Below are 22362 nucleotides of genomic sequence, written 5' to 3' on the forward strand. Positions count from 1 at the left end.
CATATGAAAATGTGCCATCATAAGATATACAAAAACATACTCTTACACTTGTACACACACAAAATTCCAGTATGTTGTACTTTCAAACTCAAGTTAACTGTGTTAATGTTAGATTTAAAACTCTTAATTATATGGAGCTAAATATGTATATTTAGGTAATCAATGTTCTGAAGCAGCTGATTGAAATTTTTAATATATTTCTGTTTAGAATAGTTATGCTAATTAAGATATACATCTTCAGCTTTGCAGATGTTAAAAAAAATGAAGGGGTATTATATTTTGTTTATGTTTACTGACCAGAATTTCAAACAGTTTCTCAAATATGTATTTTTTATTTTCATAGCATTTTCAACAAGTATAGATTTCTGAATGATAGAATTACAGCCCATTGGTTCATTGGTTAAAATTTGAGGAAATCATATTCTATTTATCCTGCTGACTGTTGAGTTTTAATGGAACAAGATACATTTTACAATTATAATGATGTAGAATCTATGTAAATTTACTGTTAGTATTATATTAGGAAGTTTTATTCTCTGTGCTACACGGTTAAGAAGTAGATTCAATTGTCAAGTTATTTTAACTTATATTTCATTCTTGGTTTTTATTGAGTCACACGTTTATTTCTTCTGGTAATACCAATAACTAAGCACTTATCATTTGCGACAGTAAATAGATAAGTTCTAAAAATAAAATTTTCAACCGGAGAATTACTTTGTATTACAACTACACAAAATCAATTGAACTGAAACGAATTAAAATAAATTCAGCTTTTTCATCCTGATTGTATGAACGAGGCCTGCTCCTTCATCTGGCCAAAATACAGAACCTGTTATTGGTAAGGAGCAGCAACAAAAGAAAAGTCAAAGCTCCTTTTTCTCTTACAGTGTTGAGGATTGAAGTGTGTGAAACTGAATGGATAAAGGCTATATAAATATGTGCCCTTTCTAAATAAAAAGGAACAGCAGGGATAGAAATAAAAGTAGGAAACTATCATTTTATTTAATACTAACAATGAGGTAGGTATTACTATCCTTTTTCAGTTATGAAAAGTTCAGAGAGTTTAGTTAGTTAAAGGATAGTGTGGTGTTAAGACAGCTAACTCTGTGGCCAGGTTGTCTGAGCTCAAACTTTGGCTCTGCCGCTCGCTGACTCTATGCTCCAAGTGGCCTCCATTCTTTAGTGTCCTCATCTGCAAATGTGTATCAACGTATATCTTATTGGATTATTGTAAAGATTAAGTGAATTCTACATTTAAAGTACTATGAATGGTGATTCACACATAGTAAGTGGTAAGTATCTGTTAGCTATTATTACTTGGTATTCAAACCTTAATTTGTCTACATAGAGAAACTTTGCTCTTTCAAATCATGATATTATATCTCAGAAGAATATTAAGTGCCTCAGATGAACAAGACAGCACATTAAGTTAATCTCTATTATAGTATTCACTGCATTAAATTGTAATATAATTTAATTAATTACATTTAAATAGAATTTTAAATTTTAGATGAGTGGTATAATAAGTATAATAACTGGAGCATATGCAAGTTATAATATTGGTATAGAAGAGAAAATTAATTCTGCATAGGAGAGGTCTTGAAGTCTTAACAGGAAGGATCAAGTATGCATGAGCTATGTCAGAAGGATGATTTTTTAGGCAGAATAAGAAGACATATACACAATCGTGAAGGGTAAAGGAGAATGAGATATTTGGAGAATGGCAAGTATTTCATTACTGATAGAGCAGAAAATGGGGAAAATGCCAGGGGCCAGATCACTAAGGGGTCTTTTTAGTCATGCTAACATATTTGACATTTATTTTGGGGAAAGGAGGGAGGTTTTTAAGCAGGCAAGACTTATAAAAATATTTATGTTTAGGAAGTCGGGAAAAGGATGGGAGATAGGGGATACCAAAGCAGAGATAGACTCGGAGAATCCATTGCCATGATCCATAAACAAGGATCTGAACAAAAGCTTTAGTAGTAGTCAATTTACAAAATATCTTATGTAATGTTAGAGAGGGCATTTTCATTTCTTTCTGCATCTAACCTGGATAATTACTAAGCAAAATGCCTATTCTTTTTTAAGATGCAATAAGTAGTTGGACATTAACCAAAATGTAGAATATTTAAAAATTGCCATATGATCAAGGATCCTAGGTGGTTTTCAACACTGAGACTTTTGTGGATTAAAATCTAACAATCTTTAAAAAGGTATTCTTGTCTAGATCATGCAAAGAAAAACAGAACATGGTGCAATGGATGAGCAAACTCTCATCTCAGATGCTTTAGATGTGGCCCCTGCATTTGGTGCAAATTCACAGCCTCAGTGAGTGATGTGATGCTGACACTGTAAATTTTCATATTTTAATTGTGGATTACAATGATTACAAAATTAAAGGGGAAGGGGGTCATGATGTAGGTAAACAGTAAGATTTTGATAGTCAAAGAAGAAGGGAAGGAACTTAGTAGCTCTGGAAAATAGTACTTGCAAAAATGGAATTAGTCGTGCGCAAATGATTTGCCAAAATAAATTTTAAATTCTCATTAAAAGCAAGGGAAGATGAGTTAAAGAAAGGTAAATCAAGACTAAATCAATTTTAGTCTTTATAATTCAGTTTGTAATCTAGACATTTGAGGAATCATTGAAGATTTTCAAAGTTTGCTATGTGAGCCATTTATTGGCTGTTTCCTTTGGGCAAATCACTGTTGTAATCACATTATATATATATTTCTTATTTATCTTTCATTCCAACCCTGTGGGGTTGCAATTGTTATCAACTTAATTTTACAAATGAGGAAACTAAGGCAAAACAAGGTAAAGTGGCTTGTCTATGGATGCATACCTAAGAAGGGAAGGCACGGTACCAGTAATTGAGCCCAGGTTTCTAATTTTATTTTTATTTTTTTATTTATTTTTTAGGCGAGGCAACCCTTGGTTGACCTCACAGATTGCAAGGACTTTGTCAGCTTACAATCCTTTTTTTTTATTTTTATACCTCAGTCCCTTGCAATGTATTGAAAGGATAAGAAGCCTGAGAAAAGGGACAATTATGAGGCTGAGGGGGAAAAATGTATAGTGTCACTAAAAGTAAAAAGTAAAAGAAGTTGAAAGTTAAAGTATGAAGGGAAAATTAACAGGCATTCAATAGAAGGTGAAACGACTGCCCTGAGTGACAGAGGAAATGGTACTCTGTGGTATTTAGATAATCATATCACAAATTGGCAGTCCAAAAATAGTATCCGAGGCAAAATAGTCTGAGAATAAAGTCTATTTTCACTGACAGTGATGAGCCATCTACATTGGGAAGAATATGGGAGAGACTACCACCCCCATGGTCTGTGCCTTTTTTGAGTAGCTAATGAATTTCATCTGTCAGAGTTTAACATTTTATCGAATTTGTCAATTTACAAGTTGTTCCCCCTACTGTAAGAACAGGAGAAAAGGATTTTGTATACCCCAGAACTAACTGACTTAGGCAGTCAGACATCTGATTTTCTATAGACCTTATATGTGCCAGGTTGTCTTCAGCAAACAAAGAATAAAACTTACCAGATATCTGACTCAAAAAAAAAAATGATAAAGGTATTCTAGAGTAGATCAATTATTACTTTGGAGCTTATGAAAGGAAGTAGTAAATATTACCTGAGGTGTTAGGAAAGGATGGCTTCAGAGAGGAATTATTTTCGTTGTATCATGAAAATCAAGATAAAGTGAGTGGGAGGACAAGATTGGGAAGCATGTGGACCTTGTTTAGCATGGCAGAAGTATACCTTACAAACAAGCATACTCCACCAATTAGATCAAATCTGCAATAGTTGAAGAAAGACGTAAAACCTAAACAGGAAGAGCCAGACACTTCCATTTGGATTGAGCCATTTAAGCAAAATCATACTTGCTTAAATTAGTCTGGGTCAAGAAACTACAAGCTTGTCAAATGTTCTTGATTTACTTACATTGTTTAGATGCTCTTGATCCTTTATCTAGAAACCCTTGGGTCTAGTTATTACGGGGGTGCCCACACTTTGTTTTTGTCCTCAGATCAGGTATAGCAAGCACAGGCTTCCCTCTGTACATTTATATACGGGCTTGCAAATTTTATTCACACATCTGAGTGTTCACTACATATTGGGTCTTCTCAATATGTCAGATTCCAGCTATAATAACTTGCAGAGATCTGTATTGAGTCTAAGGCCTTTGGGGGATCCAACAACATCCCTTCATTACAGACCAGAAGCTATTTCTTCAAAATACTCAATGATTCAGAAGTTTTTTCTGATTCAAGAAGAACTTCCCTTACAATACTGATTTTCTTTTTTGAGTTTTCACACAGATAATGACAATCTTGTGCCTGACACTTCCTCTAAAAGGAAGAATTATTGATAGCCTCTAAAACCTAGTTTAAAAGTTGAAACAAAAATGTATGCCTATAACTATAGTGATGCATAAATTATCCTTTTGGAAATGATGGTAGATTAAATAGTAGATAGTCTGGAGAAAAAATAAATAAATAAAAAGATAATGAAAATGTTTCTTCAAGCCTGGATAGAAATACAGTAATATTCAGACTCAGATTTATACTGGGGAATTGATCATAGCATTGCTCTTAAAAAATTGCCATTTGACCTTTCAACAAGTTGAATCTGAAGTTCAGAGAGAATGCATATGTTTCCACACATGGACTGCACAAACAAAGAATATCAGTATATCTAAAATGCCTGTTTGAGCAAAATCCAGTTTTTACTTAGTATTTCCTAAACAGTGCAAGTCACTCTCTGACAGTGACTCCAAAATATCTGATGAGAACTAGCATGCTCCTCTACATTTAATGCCAACTTTGCCCTTAATAATCTGTTAGGAAATCATCATGTTATTAAACTCAGTGATTTCCAACTATTGTAGCATTGTCTATATTGCTTTATTTTTTCTAAAATTGCTTCTTTCTCAACCCAGTATGTCCAGATACATGTCTCTTATAAATTCTGTATGGTGCATGGGTTTTTTTTTTTTTTTTTTTTTGTATAATTGAGAATTAATTTTAATATTGCTTTGGGAATTTCATTGCACTTCTTGATAAGCCTTTTCCCTGGGTTAAAGAAAAGCAGGTCTGGAGTTAGCATCGTGAAGCCCGCATCCTGATATAAAACCCAGCCATCCACCCCTAATCTTCCTGTTTCTCTACAGTTTTAAGTGTGTCAGCTCAAAGGCCCATACTTGGGTTTTAGCCCTGCCAGCTGGGGACCAAGGAACAGAATCCACTGGACTTGAGCTCACTTATCTCATTATTTTTGCATACTCTCACTTAAGTTACTTTATGAGAGTCTGTGATCTAAGCACAAGAAACAAAATAAAATAAAAAAAAGAAACTTTTTCAAAGGTCATATTGTCGAATAATTTTCCAAACAATTATATAATTAAACTTTTCTTCAGAAATGGAATAGAACTATTTGAGCACTTTAAATTGGCTCTTAACCAGATTCCCATTAGGGATTCTAAAGCAGATAAGACTCTTGGAATCCCCTGGGATTGTTAATATTCTGACAAAGTGGCTCAGAAAATGAACTAAAAATACATTATGGAGTACAATTTACTGAAACAAAAAGTAGCTGAATGTAAACACTGGCTGACTGTTCAATATTCACAACTGTGTAGTGAGTACTTCTTCTTTGCCTGACCATGTTCTAAATGCTCCAAATTCACCTTTGAACAAAATATGTGAAACTTTGGTCCTCCTCGAACTTGCTTTCTATTGGGAGATGGTAGAGCGAGGAATAAATCACACTGTTATAAGTGTCATGAAAGCAATAAAACGAAGGATGGGGATAAGGAGTTTCTGGTTGAGATTATGTGGGGGAAGGTAAAAGAGATTCAAAGAGAGGGTTACATTTGAGTAAATATTTAAAGTAGGTGAGAGAGTAAGCCACATGGAGACGGAGAGGACGGACAAGCATCTCAGACAGAGGAAATAGCAGGTGAGGCTGACGTGTGGGCTGTTTCCAATTCACAGCAAGGAAAACAGTGTTGCTGGGTGAGAAGGCAGTTGAGTTGGAGAGATGAAGAGGGAAGGGTGGATTCTAACAGCTGCGCTGGCTTTCACTCTCAGTGATACAGAGAGTAATCAATGAGTTATGAGCAGAGAAGTTACATCATCTGACTTAAATTTTAACAGGATCGCTCTAGCTTGTGTGGTACATTTTTTTTTTTCATTAGAAATCTAGTCAAAACTTTCACAATTAAAATGTTCTAACCTTTAAGAATAGCTTTTGTACAACTCATATAATCTCTTTGTAAAAATGTTATGTGCATATTTACTTGCTTTTTTTACTAGATGTATAAAAGAACAATTGCAAAGATGTACTTGTCTCTTTCCCTTTAATGCCACTCACCTGTCACATAACTGAAAATATTCCCTTCCCTAATGTATATAACATGATGACTCTTAATACTACTCTTTAGCTCTGCAGAGATCTACTTTAAATTTTCTTATACATATTCCATGCCTCTGCCCCTCCACCTTTACTGCTTATCCTGCTTGGAACACCATTCCCATCTCTTTAGTACCTGCCCTTCAAAGCTAGCACAGTTTCCATGAAGAAAACAATTGAAAACAATTGTTTTCATTCCTTTTAGCCCCTTTTCAAAAATCCTCACACTCAGAATGTGCATCACTAATTATTAGCATCTATTTGTATATGGTATTATGTTTTCAGTTTCGTATGTTTACTTTTTCTATCAAACTAGGGATCTCCTGGAAAAAAATGAGTCCATGTCTCTATTTCCACAGGTCTTAGCTCGCAATATATGTTCAATAAGTACCTGATGGTTGGTTGACCCTTCAACCCATTTCTATCAATATTTCTGTCACAGTGAGACTATGGTATTTAAATCTGGTTTTCAGTAAAGGAATGTTAAGAGGAAGCCTGAGGGAATAGGGTGATGGTAGAGCAAGCCAGGTGAAGAAGCTCCTTCTAGTTTTTACTGAGATTCAGGGTGCCAGTGTTGCTGTTCACTTTCCCAAGTGCTGAAGAGCTTACTTGCAGAATTTACCCATGTTTTCCTTGCTATCCCATCAAATGAAACAGCAGTAGATTTATGTGTCTCTTCAGCCAATATAACTTCAATTTTTGTTTTACCTTTTTGCTTAATTTTCACACTACATTTTTATTGGTAGCATCCATTGCAAACACAAAAAACTCGTATTGAAAGGCATTTTGATTAAATAGTTTAACATATAATCTACCTCAATGAGCAATTAATTGATTGGTAACAGAAAATAACCAAATGTTTCATTTCGGAGTTCATATATGATATTAATGATAAGTTCCTAATTATAAAAGACATTAAAAATAAAGTAATTAATGTATATATTTTTTATTATTTGTTTATAAGATTGACACATACTAAGAACAGAGAATACATTTTCCAATATAGTCCTGGCCAGGTATATATCAACTTAAGTTTCAAGAAAACAAATTTGCTTTTTCAATAGTGAGCTATTTCAAATTGGTTTTATAAATCCATGTCAATTCTAAATGCTCAGTAGTGGGAATAGTGATTAAAGATGAATCTGTCGATATTCTTTAAAACTTTTTGTTGTCAGAAATGACCATTAATAGTCAGTGAGGGGTTTCACTTTCACTTAAAACACAAGTGATTATAAATGAAAATAAACGTACTATTGAATTTCACATCTTACACTGCTTTCTTGTGATGAAGTCAGTTTACCTTAAAGTTCTCTTTAAACAAGAAGTAATTTTGTAGTCTAGACAAAGAAGTAACTTGTAAGATAGCCACCTGGACCCAGAGAACATTCTAAAATTAACTACATTATTTGAATGGGGCTGTATTATCTCATAGAAAGCTTATAAAAGATTATTGGACTTTTTAAAGAAGTAATGTAATTAAAAATAATCACAACCATCATTTTCATGTTACCTGACTAATAATCTTTGCTGTATACTACAGGCATGAACTTCTAGAAGAAGCTCGAAGAAAGGGATTACCTTTCGCCCAGTGGGATGGGCCCACAGTAGTTGCATGGCTAGAGGTAAGAGAATTAAACCAGAGGCTCTTAAATCAATCATTAATAATTAGGTAATTTCTTTAGAGAGACAAATAAAGGGAGGCACCTAAAGTCACAGCTTTCCAAAAGTCTGGAAAAGTACAGAAAGAGAATATTTTGCTTTAGCTAGGGACACATGGACATTGTGATTTTACCCTTCTGCTTTCTTGTGATTGTGACAGAAGGACACACCCAATGGGATAAAAGGAAATGTAATTAAATTTTACCCACTTCTTGTTTAAAGTGAGAGAAGAAACAATTTTTGAGCCACACTTCTGTTGTTGCAAGAAAATGTCTGTCCGAGTCCATCAGTCCAGAGTCCTTTCTCATCAGCAGGCTACAGAGAACACTCTCCATACAGTAATGATTTAATATTACTGCCAACTAGCTACATAGAGAACCATTTCTTTGCTTGTAGTTTAATTCCTGAACCTTATTTTCTCAAGCCTATGAGCCAGCTAGGTTTCGGCCCTTGGAGTAAAGCAGAAGACTTATCTCTTCTCTTCTATGTCTAACCTGAATGATATAATGAAACAAGGACTACATTCAATATTTTCTGCCCAACACAGAGGTCTGTAAAAATTAACTAATACCTAAGAGGGCAACAGGAGCTGACTAGGATAGTGAAGGAAATAACATGTTTGACAACAAAGAGACCTTTTATGCTACTTGTCAGCCTCTTCCATTCAGTTCTCTAAGTGAGCTTCTGGAAGCTGCTTAGGATATGCCGATGTCAGGGCAAAGAAAAATATAGGCTTTTCGTTCCTGGCATAGACAATTAGAACTCATTGTTTTAAATGACTTGGGATTATTATATCACCCACCTTTGTTCTCATATCATAACCAGAGCTGACAGATTAATCTGGAAGAAAAATTAAAACCCATTTTAGTTTTTAAAAATGGTCTTATATAGATAGATAGGAAAATATGCTTTGCTCTTTTTCTTGAACTAAGTGAGAGAGGCATGTGTCTTGTTTTATTCTCTCATAGCAGTTGGAAATTTTTAGCAGTTTAGTGATCAGAGCTGCTTCTTCCAAACATGTCTTTAAAATTACTATATTTTAAAAATCAATTATACAACAAAATACTCAAGGAAGATATCTCAAAATTGATAGCTGTTCTTTGTTCAGTTCTACTCTAATAAAATGAAGTGCAGTTTGACAGTTAGCTGCTATTTTGGCAAGTGATAAACAATCCTTTTGATGATTAAAAAAAAAAGAAGATTTACTGACATTAAGGGGCTAGAAAATGACAGGCAAGTGAAGTCTGTGCTAATTAGACCTATCCTGAGCACACAGAAATTGCTCATAATGTGCTTCCTAAAGTGACTCAAATTATAAAATGGAATAAGCAGGGTGAATGAGCCAGGTAATCCAATGAATGAGAGCTCTTAACTCTCACCTCTGTTAGCACTTCCTGTGTACACAGCCTGCTAAGAATAATATTAAGTCTGATGCTTCACACACCATTTATCTACTTCAAAACTTTTTAAAAGTCTAATCAAGGATGACATTGGTAACAATGTATTGGCAAGCATTTGTATAAAACCAAAATTTCAACAAGGTTTTTTTTTTTTTTAATGGAAATCCAAATAACTTGCTTAGAAAAGAGGAGGTAGAATATAATTAGGATCCAGTGCAGGTATATTTAAATGTTTAGTTATTTTGAAAAACTTGAATTTATAAACTAAGAAGTCAAGTCCCATCTTTGGTTGTATCTAGTCATACCTGTGAAGGTAGGGTTAATTCCTTGTGCCTAACCTACTGGAAAAATATATAAATAGTTCAGTCATGCACAGTACTTAGATATCTTCTCTCCTTTCTTTTATCCTAGTCACAGCCCAGGCTGCACTGACTCCAAAATTTGGCTTTTTGTTTACTTGTTTTTTTTTCCCCTTTAGAGACAGGTAGCCTTCTAATGTGACAGACATTTTTTTTTTTAAATAAAAGAGTATCTATATTAGTTATCTATTACCATGTAACAAATTATGTCCAAACTTAGCATTTATTTTCCTCATAGCTTTTAAGAGTCAGGAACCTGGAATGGCTTAGCTATTACCTCTGTTCAAAGGCTCCCACAAGGCTGCAGTTACGGTGTACTCCAGGGCATCAGTCATCTCAAGGCTTGACTTGGGAAGAATACACTTCCAAGCTGCCTCATGTTTTCACAGTCATGATTCAATTCCTTGCTAGCTTTTAGCCAGAAACATGTTCCTTGCCAGGTGGGCATCTCCACTGGGCTACTCACAACATGGCAGCTGGCTTCCCCCAGGGCGAGAGCTCCAAGAGGAAGTGGGGGAGGACTAGCAGGAATGAAGCCACTGTCCTTTTATAACCTAATCTGGAAAGTGATATCCCGTCACTTTTGTCATAGTCTGTTCCTTAGAAATATGTCACTCATTCCGGTCTAAACTTAAAGGGAGAGGATTACACAAGGGCAGGAATGTCAGAAGGAGGAGATCATTAAGATCCATTTTAGGAGCTGCCTAACACAATGCCTTAGATTATTAATGCTGAATCTCTTCATTGTACAAGTGAGGAAAATAAGGCTGAGGTTTAGGGGGTTACATGACTCAGTGATGAAAGTGAAGGAAATAGAGTCCAGACCTTCCAGTTCTTGGTCCAATGCTCTTGGCTTTATATTTTGCTGATTTCTAAGGTTTTTTCTCTTTCTCTTACTCTCTCACTTTTCTTACTCTAATGTTCTCTCTCTTTTTGCTCAGTCTGTTCATATCAACAAATAAAATAACCCCCCCAAAATCAATATTTTGGTCATTGAAAAAGCAAGGTTTAAACTGCTCACTTGCACGTGCCCCACTTCTTACTCGTAGCTAAGTAAGAAGTATGGCTTCTCACTCATAGTGCCTGATGAGGGGAAAGTAAAAAGAAGATTTCTTTTTTAAGTTGATATAATTCAGATGCTACCACATGCATGTGAGTTGGCATTCACCAGCACTGTGTCAGACACTGTGCTGTTCTCATAGCACTACTGATTTAGTTCTTTCAAGAACATCACAGCAAAGTTGAAAAAATTGAAATCCCTAATTTTTAATGCATTATTCATTTTGTTACTCTCTTTAGCTAACTTTAGTATCTTTCATTAGCATATTTCATTCTCCAAAAATATGTTTATATAGAACATCTAATTAAGTTCACAAAGCTATCACTTGGTGTAGGTTAGTACATGAGAGATGCAGCTTAGCTACACTACAGGCTTTGATCAAAATCATATGTCTGGAGGTGGTAGAGCTGTCTCTTTCTGTACACTCAGAATTTCTCTGCACTCAGAATTCAGAAGGAGAATTATAAATTGAAGTCATGTGTGAAACATTGATTGCACCTTCACCAAACAGCCTGTAGCTATTTTTCTTGTCCTAAACCCAAGGGGGCTTTGGTATTGTGCAGCTATTATTTCTTATCTTTAATAATGAAAATTAGTTGTTAAATTGTGGACCCTGGAGACTTGATTTCAAGTTTATTTCCATCACTGCCTAGCTGGTATTTTTAATAAATCACTTAATACCACTGTGCATCTATCTCCTATGGGGAAAATAATAATAGCATCTATCTCATGGGATGGTGGAAATAAAAGGTACTTCAAATAATGCCTAGCACATAAGAGACACTAAAATTTTATTATTATTACAATCTGTGCACACACTTTTTTTCTCTATTCAACAGCTCTGGTTGGGAATGCCTGCTTGGTATGTAGCAGCCTGCCGAGCCAATGTGAAGAGTGGTGCTATCATGTCTGCATTATCAGACACCGAGATTCAGAGAGAAATTGGAATCAGCAACCCTCTGCATCGCTTAAAACTGCGATTAGCAATCCAGGAGATGGTTTCCCTGACAAGTCCTTCAGCTCCTCCAACATCTCGAACTGTGAGTCAATATGTGCTCCTTCGCTCCCCCAATGCTGGGCAAATAGCATCTCTAAGTCCACAGAGCAAAATGGTGGCAGCACACATTTCTGTGTCAGCATGAATTACGCTGAAAAGATTTAGCTTGCTCTTCATTTAATGCTACTTTCTTAAGTTTTCAACTGAGGAATTATGATCCCTTTCAGACTTGAAGGCTGCAACTAAGGTAGACTTTTGACTAGTCTCTAGACTAAAGTTTAGATTTTTTTCCCAAGCAACAAAACCCCATTTACTCTTGTTCAGGGTATATCTTTTTTTAAATGTAATTCAATATAAAATTTTTACATATGTTTATTGATTTATTATTTATATTAATTATTTATTTTCTTTTTTCTATAGGATTATAGAATATTCATCTTTTAATTAATATCTAAAACTCTTTATTCATAGAAGATGTATGCCTTTTGCCAAATATTGATGCAATTTACATAAGGGATAATTTAAGTCATGTATATTTGCTTTGAAAATTATCTACTGAGTGCTTTTTCTTCTTTTTACTTCATCTACATGGAAGTATTTACTCTTTTCTAATAGATTTCAAATATGATTTGCTTTGCATAAAAAAATTTGCATTTTAACTTTTAGTAATGAATCCAGTGCATAAAATGAGGATGAAAGCATACAAAACCATTTATTTTAAAAGAAGTCATGTTTTAAGATTTGCTTTTATCTGGTCTTTCCAAACAATTCAACTTAGTGTTCACTTTTGAGCCAAATTTCTTTTATTTTTCCTTTATTTAATATTAATTTAAATTGCCTAATTCAAAGAAAGGTAATAGAAATAGATAGTCTTGGGAACAAATATAAATGACCTTTGGTAAACATATAATTTAGCAAATTAGAGCAGAAATGTCAGGCATGAGGTAGGTATCAGTCAGCACAATCTACAGGGCAGAGAGATAATATATTAAACTAAAGATTTGCTTGGGCGGAAGGCACTTAACAAAATTTCCAGTGATGTTGGAGTAATAGCCCACACTAATGGTGTACTTATTAAGTAAGTGTCAGTTCCTGTTCTAAGTGCTTTGCATGTAATAATTCATGTAAGCCTCACAACAACACTATGAGATAGGTACTTTTATTAAATCTGTTTTACACTTGTAAAGAGGTTAAATGGCTTATCCAAGGTCATACTCTTATGTGCTTTTGTCCAAGAGCCTGTGCTCCTAACACGTACATCTCTTGCTTCCTGCACTCTCCCAGCTTCCCTTCTCTTTACAGAATTCTTCCAGTCTGCCTTGGTTTCCCTTTTCTTTATCACTAACCTCATAAGCCCCAATCTTTGGTGTAAATTAGGTGAGATATAAATATATAAATACTAGTCCCATTATAATGGGAAATATGTTTCCTCTTATAATGAGAAGCATAAATTTAGAAAAGAGAAATATGCATCTCGGGCATATTGAATGTGGAAAGTAAATTTCAAGTCAATTTACTTCGTATTTCAATTACAAAGTAAAAATACCTCAAAATAACCTAAGTAGTAATAGAAGTTACTTCCAGCTAGGAAAGGTTTTAGATTGTTCTGAGGTCTGATTGCTTTACTTATTTTATATTTCTGACAGCAAGAGAATTAATTATTTTCTCCTAATTAATTTTTATAAATTATTTATTAAGCTCATTTTAATATTTATTTTATGTCATAACTCTCCTCTGAATGATTTAATTGGCTAAGTCATTTAATCTTCCATATCCTTTAGGAATTTTTCTTCCAGTTCTTATTTGATAATACTATTTAAATATCTTACCCCTTCTGGACCACAAGGTGAGGCTAAGCCAGGAGACACCGCAAACACAAAATTTCAGGAAGTATTCACGTCAGGGGCCTACCCACACTTGCAAAACCCTGAAAGTGAGTGCTTCCTTAAATTTAGTCCCCTTGGCACCTAGCCTGCCTCATCCTATTCCCAGCCCTGTAACAGAGTATATCATATCATAATATGAACTTGTCAGTATTTTTCGAGTGTGAAGTATGTAGTTTTAGCCCACTTAACAGAAGTAGAGTCTAAAATTTAGAGAGTTTTAGAAAATGTCTTAGGGTAGTTACTGAAAACTGACACTGCTAGAACTCAAGCTTCTTGATTATAATTTGTTAAATTACCGAATACTTGAAATTTTATAAATCACCTGTTAGACTCAGCTGGTATTAGCCACACATACACACACAAAAAAATGACTGCTGGTTTGTATTCTGCAGCTTAGTAATTAGGGATTGCAGCATGGACTTCCAAGGGTAGTGAGTAGACGATTTTCAGTGGCTCTCAGAGAACCACAACCAAATTATGTGTTGCTATTCCTTTATGCTTTTCCAACCTACTTTTTGCACTGTCTTTATTCTCAGACCCAAGGCACCTGTGTCTTTATCTCCTTTGGTTGTTCAAAGCCTCCCACTCTAGCTATTTTCTAAGATACTCTTTGTTAAAACTCTCATGCTCTAAATCACCCCTTTATGAATTGCCTAGATGAAATCTCCACCCCTTAAATTGGTGGTAAAAGGAAAGAAATCTGAAAAACATAAACATATGGGCTTGCTTATAAAATAAACTTGTTAAAATCTCTACTAATAGTAATTGATTGGGCTGTGTAGAAGTTATTTATAAGTTACTTTACAAGATACTAGAGCAGGCAGTGCTTCTTACAAATAAAACTGCGAATCAAAGGTGAATAACTAAAATAATTTTGGAAAGATTGCCAACCATAGTTTAGAAAATTGCCCTGGGTATATACTCATTTTACATACAAAGATATAGATAAAACCATAACTTCCAGCATCTTGCCCATCCAAAATATGGTAGTAGCCTGGCAAATATAGACTTTAAGAGAATCTGTAAAAGGGATAATAAATGTATGTATTCCAGGATGAGATAATATTGGTCAAGTTTCTTATACAAGGAGGGAGATCTTTATTATTCTGAGTCACAATTAATGTAGAGGCTACAGAAATCATTATAAATTAATATTGGCTTAAATAAATTTCCTCTCAGGTAATCACTGAAGCTCACTTTGAAAACAATACAGGCACTAGGGCAAAGTGACTACTGAGTATAAAGAGAATGTGACAGATTCGCATAGCTAGCATGAGAATAGCATGCTACTCATGAAGTCAATAAAAGCAATTTTTTCCAATGATTTAATGATTATATTTATACTTACATACAAATATAATATAAATATGAAGTTGTATTTATATACAGCTTTCTGTTAATAATGAGCATCATTCCCAGAAACTAGGAGTAGTGGGGAAGGGCTTTTAATAACAGATGACTTCTGTATTCGAAATATATTTTACAGGTGTGTGCAGTTTTATCTTATAGGAAAAAATTCAGATATACTTTTTTTTCCAAATGGTAGGAGAATGAGAATTCTGTACATATATATGATGCCTATTTGAGGGGATTTTTTTATGCCCATGTAATTTACTTATAATTATGAATATTTATAACTCAACTCCCTTTTGTTACTCAGTTAAGTACATAATTTTTTTATGTATGAAATTCCTCTTATAGTGAATTATATTCATCATTTTACTTTGTATGCAGTAACTTTTTAAATTATATTAAATTGTATTATTTATAATAAAAAGAAAATCAAACCTGGTACTTATGTGAATGGTAGAAAAGGCCAAAAAGAATGATGGTGGTAACATGTTAGGGTATCAATCTCCAGTTCTTTAAAACTATACCCCTTCCAGAGCAAGCAATAAGCAACAGATAGGATGTAAATTCCGTTGTAACTATAAGATTTATGTACTTGGACAACCTTGTAAAGTCTATAAAGACTTCTCAATGAAGTGGTGGAAGTTGATGAGAAGTGGTTCCCAATGCACATTACCATCAATGATGTGATTGATCTTTATGTTACCACATGGACTTTGGTTTAGAAATTGTACATTATTAAATGTATAGACTAAATGTCATGGATTGTTTCATTTAGAAAGAAAACAAGGTGTCAGAATAGAATAGTGCCTGCTAAAGAGAACATTTTCTTTTTCATCATGTTCTTCTCTGTAATGTCATAGGAGACTGCTGAAAACTTAGAAAACTTAGGTTTTGTAATTTCTGACACTATTCAGTGAGTCTGAAAAATACCTTTTATCAAATCAAAAATAGGATTTCACTTCTTTTTCCTCTATAAGAATAGAAAAAAAAAACCATATTTACTGAATTGTAAAAGGAAGAACACATTTGGGAAAAGCTGACATTGGTTTCCAGACAGGTAATAACAGTGTTTTCAGCTTTGTATTGATGAACAATTTCCTCTTTCCAAGGACATCGAAGAATCCAAAATATGTGGATCAAATATTGGTAATAACACAACAAAGCACATGCACTTTTGTTTTCTGAAGAAAAAATATACAGACCAACTGTATTCAGTTCTCCATGATTACAAATAATGGATCCAATAGCCACACACCTTTGAAATACAAAGTTTGATTAAGCCTTTTTCCTAATTAAGAAGCACAGAAGTATCATTTAAATTCTATCTCACTTGAGCTTCACAGCATACCTCTTTCTATTTAATCTTTTTAAGTAGAAGAAAAAGGGAGCTATGAACAAACCAGCAATGCTGTCTCTCTTGTGCATGCTGTAGAGGCAGGAGCACTGTCGTGTTGGTGTGGTGCTGTTAATTCACAGTGGTGCTGCCTTTCTTCTTTACCACTGCTCCCCTCCCTGGATCTGCTGCTTCCCTCTGGGCTGCCTCACTAGCCTTCAGGCAACGTTTGGGTGACCCATGAAGAAATGGAAAATCTTGCAGCTCCGACAAAAACGGTTAGTCTTTACAGCCCTGTTGAATGTGAAGAAAGTTATTTTGCTGCTATGTGGATGAAAAATCTATTTTATTTACAATAGATGAAAATAATGGGGTACATTTACATAGTGATATGCAGCGATAACAAACACTTTTTGTTGTGGTTTTATTTTGTTATGATAACTTGGACATTTTTAAAGGAAACAGTGCTAGATTCTTATAATGTAGTTAACATCATATCTGTAATATGCAAATAAAAATAATTTAATAACTTTTTCTTCATTTTTCAATATTAGTAACAAATATCACTTAATATTAGGCACATTCATAGGTAATATTTATTACCAAACCCAATTAAACTTGTAATAGAAAAGTTCAGATTGAATACTTGTTTTTAATATGATTATTTAGTTTCTTGTACTTTACCATCTCAGATACAGAGCTTGTCCTCTCCACACTCACAAAAAATATATATTCTGTTCATTTGGTATTCAAAGCACAGGCTTAAAGAAATTCTTGTGACTCTGATTGTAATTGTCCACTTTAAAAATATCTATGATCATTTTAAATTTAAAGTAACAAAGTCGGAGAGACATGCATTTTATTATCCTCAGCAACTTTTAAAAAATTTAATACCTTTTCAGTTTCATCACTACTTTAAATTGATTATCTAGTTTCTGATGGATAAAAATGTCAATATTATTTGTATTTCTGGTTTAGCTTATTGTGTTTGGTTTTGTCTTTTAGTTTTGCTTGTTGTTGGCTGTTATTGAAATCTATTTGATCACCATGAAACTTTGTTAGAGAGATGCAGCTACTTTTTCTACTTCATCAATTTGCTTTCTATAAGATTTCTCACATGTCTATGTGTGTGTGTGTGTGTGTGTGTACATAACAACAAACCTCATATACATTCATATATAACATGGTATACCATATAGCCTAGGTCTATTGTAGGGTATGCACATATAAGATATATTTTATAATATATCTATACTATACACATTTGTGAATTGTATTTGTATGTATATGGTCAGAAATTTTTATTATAATATAATTACATTTGGGAATTTACACACTTTTTAAGAATTAGAAAAGATTTGCAATTACCAGGCCAAATGTATCATGAAAGTCCCATATGTCATATGAGTGTGTTTAATTAGAATTAATTAAAAGCTACGTAACTGCCCTAGAACTGCTAAATTAATTACTATAGATCTGAATAAGAACCTGTGTTTAGCTGCCTATGGCATAATTAACATTTTCAATAACAATTTTGCTTCTGCTAGAAAAATTTTACTGTATTTATTTGAGATTAATTTATACTTATCTGCTTTATTAATCATTCCCCACTGCTAACACAGAAAGAATCTGAGGAAGGAAGCTGGGCCCAGGTAGGAAATTCATATGCTTTAAAACAATGAATATCATTAGTCTGCTTTGAGGATATAAAGTAAAAAAATGTTGTATGTCACAATATTATAAATCTTCACTTATCTTAAGATTAGGATAATTTATATATTTGAACTTATGTTTAATTATGTGTCTTTTTAAAACACCATATTTCTCAGAAAAGATGATTATCATTTCATGTCTAGCTTCTTTTTAAAGGAAGGTTTCTTTCTTCTTCAAAAGAATGAACTATAACTTAAATTTCTCTGAAATCATCCCTGAATGTATTTAAACAGGAATCATTCAAGTTAGGTATAAGGTGGGAAGGATTTACAAAAACATTATTTGGAATTACTATGCTTTAAAGTATAACAGAAAATGTGTGAGGATTGTGATTGGAGGAACATTGTCAGCATTGCAACTACAAGTCAGAAGTTACTCCCATTTATTGAGATAGCAATACATGATACACTCTTGTGCTTTGAACAAATATGTATATTTGCAAGGAAGTTACACATTTTGAGCATTTCCATATGTTGTATAACTGAAAGAATTACAGTCATGCATCACATAATGACACTTCGGTTAATGACATACCACATATATGGCATGGTATACCATATAGCCTAGATATGTAACAGACTATACCATCTAGGTTTGTTTAAGTACACTCTATGATGTTTGCATAACAATGAAATTGCCTAAGAACACATTTCTCAAAATATTCCCATCATTAAGTGGCTCATGACCATAGGGTATTATAGTTAATGTGATTCAAACCTTTAACTATAAGGAAGTATTTTGGTAGTTATTACTGGGACCAATATTTAAACATTCAGTAAATTAGGGTTGAATTAGGTTTTGACTTTGGTAAAATTTCATCGTTTTTAAAAACACACACAAAAGAAGCAGAGAACCTAGATTTTCATTACAAATATGTAATTATAATTGTGAATGTGTAATTTAATAAGGACTAAACACTCTCAAATTAATGGAACAATAATCTTTTTTAAAAATTGCTTTAGAAGTGATGGTAGATTCTGTGTTCGTTTTCACTGTTAATGAACAGTATTTGGTAAAGTCAGTTCATATCATTATTTTAAAGAATTAGATTATCATCCTTGGTTTTTGATTATGCCCTGCTTCCTTAAATACAGTCTATATTGATTGATTTCTAAAACAGACTGATTCTTTCCTATGATCTTTATGGAATATGACTGCATGCTTCACTAGGTAACAATAACATCCATGTAGAGCTTTAGAATTCTGTCTCTCTAGCCTTGTTGCTCTCCTTTCTTTATTCCTTTAGTGAGGTTCTTATTTTCACATCGAGATATGCCATTATGCTGTACCAATGGAAATAGCATTGAAGAGAAGGAAATGGTGGAGTATTAGTTGACAGATAAAAATAAAATAAATTAACCTATTCATATAAAGAATCGTTAAGCTCAGCATTCATATATATCATTAATTTTTACATTTGATTACATTAACTAGTATATTTTTATTAAAAATGTATATTTGCATACATTGTAATTCCATTTGAGAATACAAAGTGAATACAATCATTTTCTATAGGCAAGTACCTTGATAACATCTTCACAGAGTTCCATTTTATACCGAAGTAAATCAAATGTTATTTCTGCTTTGTTTCCATATATCATAGGAATTAAATATCTGTTATAATAATAGACAATATCCTCCAATTACCATCTCATTTTACTGGCTCAGAAACTTGACTGCTATAAAACAATTCTAGTGTCCGGTTTTTCTGCAGACCCTGGCATATGGAGATATGAACCACGAGTGGATTGGAAATGAATGGCTTCCCAGCCTGGGGTTACCTCAATACAGAAGTTATTTTATGGAATGCTTGGTAGATGCAAGAATGTTAGATCACCTAACAAAAAAGGATCTCCGTGTCCATTTAAAAATGGTGGATAGTTTCCATCGGTAGGTTTTATACAAAGAGTAATAAGTAAAACAGTAAATAATGTATATTACTAGAATAAAAAGAGATGCTTAAGAAATAACATATGTGCTATTCAAAACCTCTGTCTATATCTACTTGGCAAAATATTTGCATGCAACAAATTGCAGGGATGATCTAATGTAGAGCTGTGTGCATATTATATGCCCAAAGCTTATAAAACTGTACATTTATAAAACTTTTATGAAACATAAATGTTTGTTTCTGTAATTTTAGGAAACCCCGTGTTGGGATTTGTATCTGTGTATGTGTTTATATTAGAAAATTATTCATTAATAATAAAATTAAGTCAGTTTTAACTCTAAATATTATATGGGTATGAATTATGCAATTTAAGGATATAGTAGAAAAAATTTTGAGAAGGAATTCTCTGGAAAACACTTTGTGTTTTATATTTTTTAGTACATTTGCTTATTTGTATATTAATTTTAAGGGAAAACATGGGTTGTGAGACGTTTGTGAGGACAGAGATGAATAAAACGCAACTTCATTGTTCAAATTCTTTACAATCTAAGGGGTAATAAAAGACTTGTTGTAATACTATGTCATAAATATTATATTGTAGCCTGATATTTCTGTAGATTATGTGAAAAATTGTTGGTCGGATTATGATTATTTCATATATAATTGATTATGATAATAAATTAATAAGATCTAGATGGTTTTGGCTTGGAAACTATTTGGTCATATCTTGTCCAACATTTAATTAGGGACTGAAATAAAGATGGTATGAAAGTCAGATATGATGATGACATAAAATTGGGGTAAAAAGATAATAATTGGGGATCTTTAATCAAATTTATGGAGCTCTTTTTAATTTTAATACAGTTATTGACACTTGGATTAAGTTTAGTGGATAAATATAACAGTTTCTAAAACCATTAAGATGCTGGATGGGCAATCTATGGTTTAAAAACAGTTCAAGTGAAAAAGATATGTGATTTATAGTTGACATAAATCTCTCAGTTTTGGTTAATGGCTTGACAAGGAATATTTAGATTAGATTTATTGGCAGGGATAATAATAGTCTTACGATATGGTGAGAAGATGATTAGAAATTGTGTTAATTTATGGATATTAATTGTTATTAATAAAATGGTATAAGTCTAGTGTAAGAGCTTAAGAAATTAAAGATTTAGCTTGGTTATGGGAAGACTTCAAATAGGTTTTCTTATGTTGTAATATATAATTATGTGAGGGAAAAATAGTATTTGCTCTGTTGAATGTGTACTTTTCGAGTTCAAATAGGTATAGATACTCAGGTGAGTGATTTATATTTGGTAGAAAAAACAACTTTGTATTACTCTCGCTTGTCCTATAGCATACACATTTTAGGTAGTGAGTCTCTGTCACTAAACATTTAGGCCTCACATTTTGTGTGGTTGCATTAGACTTTTGAATACATTATAATGACACACTTGTGCTTTTTCTCATTCTTCACTAGATCTGCTTTTAATCACTTTATTGTTGTGGTAGAAATGATTATTTTGAAGATCAAGATTTGTTTTTTTAAAAAAATAAATAAATAAAACTTATTCAAATGCCAGGGTTCTCGTTTGTTCTGGGAAATATACAAGCTTCATCTTTATGCTATGCTTAGCTCTGACTTGAAGAAAGTAGTACCTGCTTGCATGCTGCATCTCCTTGTCTTTACAGCCTATTTACCACCTAACAGACAGACATTATTAAAATAATATATGTCCTTCTTATAGCATAAATTTTATATTACATGTAAAAACTTGGCAGAAATTTGCCAAGAGCCAATGATTTAATCTCAAGTTGCTTAATGTTTACAGTGTTATTATATCAGCATTATACGGTATCCCACTGAATTAGTTTGCTGGGCCCGCCATAACAAAATACCACAGGCTTAAACAACAGATATTTATTTTCTCCCAGTTCTGGAATCATGAAATCCAAGATCAAGGTGCCATCAGGATTGGTTTCTTCTTGGTTTGCAGATGGCCACTTTCCCATGCTATCTTCACGTGGTCTTTCTTCTGTGTGTCCGCTTCCCTAGTTTTTGCCTGTGTCCAAATTTCCTCTCCTTATGAGGATACCAGTCAGGCAGAATTAAGGCCTACCCGATAGCTTTATTTTAACATGAATACCTCTTTTAAGACCCTATTTTCAAATACAATCATGTTCTGAAGTACTATGTGCGAGGATTTGAATGTATGAATTTGGAACAACATAATTCAGCCCATAACACCCACTTAATGCAGATTTCTTTTCATTTTCCTCTAA

General features: G+C 33.3%; 1 protein-coding gene across 16 annotated transcripts in view; it reads left to right on the top strand.

Moving 5' to 3' along the window:
• PPFIA2 (PTPRF interacting protein alpha 2) overlaps nucleotides 1–22362 on the top strand; it is a 424261-nt gene that overhangs the window by 380161 nt on the left and 21738 nt on the right. For 10 of the 16 annotated variants that reach the window (XM_036237945.1, XM_036237946.1, XM_036237951.1 and 7 more), the window contains 5 exons: nucleotides 7969–8050; nucleotides 11746–11946; nucleotides 16691–16753; nucleotides 18098–18127; nucleotides 19885–20078. In XM_036237945.1, the coding sequence (XP_036093838.1) occupies nucleotides 7969–8050; nucleotides 11746–11946; nucleotides 16691–16753; nucleotides 18098–18127; nucleotides 19885–20078 (570 nt within the window). The remainder of the gene's footprint in view (nucleotides 1–7968; nucleotides 8051–11745; nucleotides 11947–16690; nucleotides 16754–18097; nucleotides 18128–19884; nucleotides 20079–22362) is intronic. The other 6 variants (XM_036237947.1, XM_036237948.1, XM_036237959.1 and 3 more) reach the window with 2 other exon arrangements.

The sequence above is a fragment of the Rousettus aegyptiacus genome, unplaced genomic scaffold, assembly GCF_014176215.1.
Source record: "Rousettus aegyptiacus isolate mRouAeg1 unplaced genomic scaffold, mRouAeg1.p scaffold_m13_p_2, whole genome shotgun sequence".
Lineage (NCBI taxonomy): Eukaryota > Metazoa > Chordata > Mammalia > Chiroptera > Pteropodidae > Rousettus > Rousettus aegyptiacus.